The sequence below is a fragment of the Arachis ipaensis genome, chromosome B7 (assembly GCF_059453495.1).
Source record: "Arachis ipaensis isolate K30076 ecotype BB chromosome B7, ASM5945349v1, whole genome shotgun sequence".
In the NCBI taxonomy this organism is placed as follows: Eukaryota; Viridiplantae; Streptophyta; class Magnoliopsida; order Fabales; family Fabaceae; genus Arachis; species Arachis ipaensis.
This window is the reverse complement of record NC_142442.1, coordinates 29,686,629-29,694,373: the sequence shown is the minus strand read 5'-3', so window position 1 is coordinate 29,694,373 and position 7,745 is coordinate 29,686,629. Positions and strand designations below refer to the sequence as shown.

The 7,745-nt window shown below is 34.9% G+C and overlaps 2 protein-coding genes across 3 annotated transcripts; one reads left to right on the top strand and one right to left on the bottom strand.

The window, feature by feature from the left end:
* Positions 1-1,846: 1,846 nt before the first annotated feature.
* On the top strand, positions 1,847-4,026 carry LOC107609757 (protein OCTOPUS-like). The gene has a single exon (XM_088493347.1). The coding sequence runs from the start codon at positions 1,999-2,001 to the stop codon at positions 3,715-3,717; it is 1,719 nt and encodes a 572-aa protein (XP_088349473.1). The 5' UTR covers positions 1,847-1,998; the 3' UTR covers positions 3,718-4,026.
* Positions 4,027-4,628: 602 nt separating this feature from the next.
* LOC107609478 (uncharacterized) lies at positions 4,629-7,216 on the bottom strand. Of its 2 annotated transcripts, none has more exons than XM_016311467.3 (3): positions 6,809-7,216; positions 5,571-5,695; positions 4,629-5,215 (listed from the first exon to the last, which is right to left on the bottom strand). In XM_016311467.3, exons 2-3 carry the CDS (start codon positions 5,608-5,610, stop codon positions 4,776-4,778), a joined length of 480 nt encoding a protein of 159 aa, XP_016166953.1. In that variant the 5' UTR covers positions 5,611-5,695; positions 6,809-7,216; the 3' UTR covers positions 4,629-4,775. The 2 variants fall into 2 exon arrangements, with proteins under 2 accessions (XP_016166953.1, XP_016166954.1); XM_016311468.3 differs by having other exon boundaries at positions 5,571-5,617; positions 6,809-7,119.
* Positions 7,217-7,745: the final 529 nt, after the last annotated feature.

Sequence of the window (7,745 nt, the reverse complement as noted above, 5' to 3'; positions counted from 1 at the left end):
AAATCACATCATTCACTCTATATATTTATATCTTTTTTTCATGTTTTTAAAATTGTAGAATGGAAAATAAACTAAGCATGTTTTTTAAATATTAATTGACGCTTAGTGTAATGTTTGATTATAATATAATTGTGTATTTTACTAAAATATTGGAGACATGAAAAACTCGTTGCCAACAATTTGAACATTATAATAAGAAGATAGAAAAAGGCAGAAATAAAAAGAGAGGAAATAGATGTTTGGTGGGAGCGATTTGTGAAAAAAAATAAAAAAATTGAATCTGAGCGGATTTAAATAATTAGTTAAGGAATGTAGATTTGCATTCATTATGTGGTTCTGCCCTTTACTCTCTTTTTATTCTCGATTTTATGGTATTATTTTCTTCTTCTATTTTATTTTGGAAAAAAAAATAGTTAATGAGAAAAAAATGGATGATAGAGTTAGTTTGAGAATATATTATAATGGTCAAATGTTATTTCAGATATTTGAAGGTGTAAGATTTGTCCGTAAAAATTCATATGATATTATTATTTCTTTTATAATATTATTTGAGGAGCTAAAGGATATAATTTGTGAAACGATAAATCTTTAAATATTGAAAAGAGTGACTAGTGTTGTGTATAGATATCATGTATTAATATTCGGTGAGTTCATACATTTTGAGATAAAGTATATCACGGATAAAACAATGATGCAAAAAATGTTTTTTAATATATCATGAAATTCAATTACAAGAGTTCTATGTTGAGTTCGAATACTTGCCTCATAGAGTTGAAGAAGCCGATGGAAATAGGGGTGTTCATGTGGATCAGATCCGATTCGTATATCCGCAGTGTTTATCCGAATCCGATAAAAAAAATGCGGATATAGATCCGATCCGTTATCGGATCCGCACACTAATAGGATCGGATTGCGGATTTTGTGTAAGTATCCGCATATCCGCGTATCCGCAAAAATAAAAAAATAAATAAGTAAATATTTTTTTTATATTTTATTTCAACTAATAATTATCATATATGTTGTATTATTTTAATTTATTATTTACGAAAAGTATGTTTAATATTATTTTAAGAGTAAACATATTTAAAAGAATAGAAAAAATGAATTTTATTGATATTTTTTGATAAAAATAAGCTTTTAAAAATATTTTTGTGTTTTGCGGATATATTCGATATTTGATTCGATCCGGATTGGATCCAAACTTAAAAATTGCGGATACGGGATCCGATCCGATAATGTTAGTGTGGATCGGATCAAAATTTTGGCTATATCCAATCCTATCTGATCTGCTTTCACCCCCTAAATAGAAATATGAATCTTGAAGACTACAATAATAAAAGCGAAAATGACTTTAAAGAAAACTATGAAATAAATTATCTAAACGGAGATGAAGACGATGTTGATTGCATTATTAAGACAAATGTAGAAGATGTGACAAATATACTAGCAAGCCAACATCCATTTAGGAAGCCATCTTTTATGTACGTTTTGGACCTTGTGGCTTTGAAAACACTAGAATTTTTTATTTTAATCTTTAAATAAAATTCAAGAATAGTATCAAGGCTAATTTTTTTGTATATTGAAAAATTTTGGTATAATACTCAATAATTGGATTAAAATATACAATACAAAAGAAAGTATTATTAATATAAAAGGACGTATTATTCTACTCCCATAATTTTAAAAAATATCATAAAATTTAATTATTGAGTATTACAACAAAATTTTTTTAATATATAAAAAAATAACTTCAGTATCGAAGGAGGAAAAAAAGGAAAATAAAAAACGGAAAGCGAAAAAAGGGGCACCAACATTTCTGTTCCCCACACGTGGTGCTACCGTGTGTCTGAAGTAGCTAGCTGGTACTACTAGCAAGTGTCTACTACTACTACTTGGAACTCACTCAATTCACACATTACTCAGTGCTCACTCTCACTCACTGCCATAGTCATACCCTTTCAAGATTCAACTCTAACATAACATGTTGGCACTCGAAACATGACTTCCAAACCTCACCGCCTTTCCTCTTGTCACCGTCACCCTACCATTCCCGTCAACAGCTTCTGCGCCTCCTGCCTCCGCGAACGCCTCAAAGGAATCCAATCCCCCTCCTCCTCCCCTTCCCCCCATTCCCATCCTCCGCCCCACCTCCGCCGTACCAAGTCCTTCTCCGCCAACCGTCACCACACTTCCACATCCGCCTCTCTCCAGCCCCGCCGCCGCTCCTGCGAGGTCCGCGCCCGGAGCACACTCTCGGATCTCTTCACCATCGATGGCGGCAAGGGGAACCTGGTTCAGAAGACTCACCTCGATTCGGAGTATTTAGGTTTTGAAATACGAAAAGAGGAACACAATGGAGAAGAAGCGGTTCGGGTTTGCGACCCAAGGGACAACGAAAAACCCGAAGAAACGAAGACGATGAAGGAGTTCATAGATCTCGAGATTCGGAACAAGAAGAACGGAGCTAGAGACTTGAAGAGTTTCTGGGGAGCTGCTTCTGCCTTCAGTGAGAAATTAAGGAAGTGGAAATGGAAGCACAAGTTGAAGAAACGACGCAGTTTTGGCGGTAACGGTAACAGAAATGGAAATGGAAATGGTGTTGTTGATTTTAATGTTATGCGGTTTGTTCAGGAGCCTAAAGGGAGGAAATATAGGGAAACTCAATCTGAAATTGGAGAATACTGTTCCGGGAGAAGATCTTGTGACACTGATCCAAGGTTCTCTATTGATGCAGGCCGAGTGTCAGTGGATAATTATGCTCGCCTCTCGTGCGATTCGAGGTTATATGTTGACGAAGGTAGAATCTCAGTGGATAATAATTCACAGTTTCCAGATGCCTACAGAAGGTTATTGGTTGACACGGGCCGAATCTCAGTGGATAGTGATTTGCAAGCTAAGTTTGATGCATCTTGGGATGGAAAACAATGTGAGAGGCTTTCCCCAGTAGACAGGGTTCTAATTGAAGGGAACAGCATTGCTGGTTCCAGTCCTGCTCCTACTCCCGGTGGGTCAGCTGAGGCCAAGGGTTACTACAAGGGTAGGAGGAGTTTCGATAGGTCGAGCTCTCGTAGGAGACAATCAACGGCAGAGGTTAATGAATTGAGAATGTTATCCAATGCAAAGGTATCCCCTGCCACCAATGAGTTGTTCTATGGTGCCAAGTTACTCGGCAGTGAGAAGAAAGATTTGGATTTGGGGAATGGAAATGTGAAATCCTTGAGTGACTTTAAAGGTGAATGTGTGATGGGTTCTGCATCCAAGGATGATGACCTTAATAATGATGTCAATGGGGCTGGCACTGGCAATCATAAGGGTTCCAAGAAGGACCACAAATGGCGTCGAGTGTGGAGCAAGTTCGGCTCAATCGTGCAGAGGAGGGAAGAAGACAAGGTGAAACTTAATGTGCAAGGTAGTGAGAGTGTTAGCCAGAAGCTTTCTCGAAGCTATAGTGTAAGTTGTAGAAACCAATGTAGCATGGCTGGTTTGATTAGCAGCTTGGGGGGTACCGAGACTAAAGGGAACATAAATGTGTTGAATGGAAGACAAGATTTTATGGTTCAGAGGAACCGCAGTGTTCGGCACTCGCCGTCGCCGAATAATCTTGACAATGGCTTGTTAAGGTTCTATTTGACACCTTTGAAGAGCTATAGAAGAAGCAAGTCTGGCAAGAGTAGTAGCCTCAAGGATTTGCAACAAATATCCAGAAGTGTATTCTAAAGTTGTATTGTTTGGATGTGTATCTGGTTGTAGAAAAATATATAGATGTAATTATTGTTGTCAAGAGATGAACTACAATGATTACAATGATTTAGTTGCAAATTTACTAATGATTTTGGTAACAGAAACAAAATAAATGTTATATTTTGTTGTATGAAATTGTATGAACTGGTAATATGATACCTCAAATACTGCAATGATATTTCACTTCATAATGTTTATAACTTGCTGATGTATGAGCTAAAAGGCTGTAACTTGTAACTTTATCACAATTATTCAGATTAATGGAAACATCCAGCACTTAGGACATGTTTGGTTTTGATGTGTAAAATTATAAATGAAATTGTGCATCCTGTTTACCTTCAATCAAACACTTGATATTTATAATGGGTAGTGGGGGCAAGTGGAGTAAAAGCAAGTGAATATTTTACTATAAATTCACTCGATCTTTCAAGGAAAACGTTCATAACAACCAAGTGTACCTTTTTTCTATTTGGTTTAACCGTTTAAGTCATCCATACACGGCTAGTAATATTGCTTCACTATGAATTTGCGTACCAATTGCTTCTTCTTTACTCTACCAATTATGAAGCATTTACGGTATGGGGCAGGAATAGAAGTCACTGGTGAATCCAACAGCAGATAAAAAAACTATAGGTTGAGTCCCACCATTTGTATTTCCTAATCACATTTTAGAATGTTCGTTTTGTTTTTGCTTATTATTATTTTGAATAGATAAAAGCTTTACAAAAGCCGCAATTATCCATTTGATTATTCTATTGCATTTCTACTGCATGAACATTGTAAAAAAGAAAACTTATAAACAAAAAGGATGCCCTATACAATAAGGTAAATTGCAGGGGAAGACACGTTACTCATCATCAAAGAACAGAATGATTAGCCTTTTACACTTATACCAAGTCTACTTTTTGAGATTATAAAACTGCAATCCTTTAATAATGCAAAATCTATTTACTACCATGAAGGTAATTTCCCAACATTGTGTTTTTCAGCCACACAAAAAGTTCAAATTATCTAATTATCAAGTTTTACTAGAGTCATTCTAAATCAAAGCCTTGTTCCTGAAGCTCACCAATGACCTCATTCCTCATCCTCATCCACATTTTCAGAGCTTCTTGCTCAAACTTCTTGTCCTGTAACTGTTTCTGGTAATTCAATGCATCCTTATCAGTCTCAATAGTCCCTTTAGGACCAATGGTTGTTCCAATCATTCCACCATTTGCAATGAACTCCTGCATTGCTTCCTCATCTCCGGGGTATGGGAACTGTCGGTACTCATACAAGTGAGCTAGTTCCCACTCTTCTTTTGGTCGTGGCTTCAGCGTCCACCACCCTAGTGGCGATGTCTCGTTGTATAGCCACACTGCGCCTGCAATTGCGTAGGTGCAAAGCAAAGCCTTACCGATTTGTTTCCAGAAGTAATAGTTCTCTTTTCCTAACCCAATTTTCTTTAGGAAGTTCTGAGCATAGTATAGACCTGCATTTAAAACAGTAAAGAAACCCAATCAAACTTCAATAAATAGATGAAAGAAAGCTCTTTCAAGACTGATTCAAGTGGTTGGGTAAGTCATATAAATAATAAATTAAAAAACTAAATAATAAACTGATTTGCTCAAACTAGATTAACTAGTCTTAAATGCATTCTAGTTATTGGTGATGTAATTGTAAATTAAAAGAAAATAACAGAAAGCTCTAAGATTCTTGTGTGAAACATTTCATCGAACAACTTGTGTGCAAGGTTCGATACTATGATAAATGGTCAACCGAAATTGAAATGGTTCAAGAATATGTGAGATCTAGTAATACAATTTTTGTGTTGCTAGAAAAGCTACCTGTTTTGGGTTCCTGTGCCTGAAATCGCTTCCGAACCATTTAGAAGCTGAGATTTCGACAAACGGGAATGAAACACTGTTAATCGTGTCTCTGCCAAATGTGTTGTGTACGGGAATTTGCAACTCTTTATAAAGTTAAGCATAGTTATCAGAATCGAACTGGTCATATAACTGGGTCACTAGTTACTGGTTCAACTGATAGTTCACAAGTTGAACCAGCCACATTTAAATAAAAATATAAAATTATAAAAAATAAAATTAAAATTAAAAGTTAAAATGCATGCCTTTATAAACACATTAATAACAATCAAATATCAATTCTTAGACATAACTAATGATATAAAAATAGATAATAAACTAGTTACTGGTAAAATTTTTTTCTTCAATTTAAATGAACTAGAGAACAAAAGATAGCACAATCGATAAATCAAGTCCAAGAGGCGATCTCAAAGTCAATATCTATATCTTTATCGGACAAATTTGGAGCCAAACCAACATTGCCTTCATCTTGATTAACAACTCTAGAAAAAATTAACAAACTAATTGAAACAATCCAATACTAAAATCAACTATAGCAAAACATAAATTCAACTAATTTATAAATCTCTTTATATATGCTATATTAACCTTATCTGTTCTGATCTTTTTAATCCCAAGTCATTATCCATTATATTTTCTGTTGTCTTTTGATGCCTGGGGACATGTTTCACATACATGAAATTCATAAATTTCTTCGAATGTGATTTGCGATCAAAATGGAGGCAATATCCCATACATGACTAAAAGGGAAAAAAATTGTTCAAAAATAAGACTACAGCTTCTCCTTTTAAAGGTAGAGCAAGACTCAGATTTAGACATCCAAGTCAGCACCATGAGTAATTCACCATTAAAAAAAATTAATATAAAAGATTGCATAGTAAACATCTAGAATCTCTTTGTTCAAAACAAGGACTCCTAATATCACTGAGTTTACATAAATTCAACTAATATAAGAGAACAGTCCATCAAAATAGCAACAATTTATAAACTCAACTAATTTGTTGAATTTAGAAATCAGCCTATATGTATTCAGTATCAGCTTTGTACCATATTTCCTAGCCTCATAGATAACAAAATCTAAATCCCTTCAAAGCCAAAAAACATAAACATAGGATTTAGAAAAAGAAAAAATGTATTTTACTGATCCAATTAGAATAGGGGAAACTGGAAAAGAGAGAACAGGGGTTAAGAGGACTCACCAGCCACCACGGTCCACGGATACTCGGCGACAGACCGGCGAGAAGGAAGCGACGGAGAGACCCCGAAGCCAAAAGATGACGAGCGAGGACGAGCCCAGGGAGGGCAACGAAGGAAGAAGACGGCGAGGTCTAGCTGCTGGTTGCGTTGCTTCTGCCGCCGGCGACGACGAGCCAAGGGAAGGAAGCGACACGCGAACCACGGCGAGACGCCGGCACGCGTGAGTTCGAGAGAGAGAGAGAGAGAGATGTTGAGTGTGAGTCTATGGATGAGAGGGATTAGGTTTCCAGAAACCACTAAAACGAACTCGTTCACTGTTTTTTTTTTTTTTTTTTAATAAATAAGACACATGACCCAGTAACGGATTTTCGATATTACCGAACAAATTGTTTTTCTTAATATTCACTTTTGATTAAATTGATTTAACGGTGGAATGAAATTGATTGAAACAACTTTATTCTCATGTTAGCGTGCCTTATAAAATGGATTAGCGACTGAGAGAGAAATAAAGTCTTAATATTGTTAAGATTCTAACATGTTAAATGTTAGTTTAAAATTTAATTAATTGATCTTAATTTTATATCTATCTTAATTTGTGTATATATTATGTTATTTTTTTCTGTAAGGATTCATAATATATATTAAGAATAAATATGTTAACAAGTTATAGTTTAAAAAACATAGACTTCTCATATTTATTTAAAAGGTCGTGAATTTGAATTTTACTTTTAACTTTAATGAAATAAAATATATTAAGAATAAATATTTATTTTTGTCTATTTTAACAAAGTATTTCGTAGTTCAAACAAAAAATAAATAACAAAACAAATTCTAAATCATTTACTTCTTGAGATATATTGATTGTTTTTAACTCCAAATAATGACATTTTTTTGTGAATAGCAAGAAATATCCAATCCTTGCTTAGTGTGAATTAAATC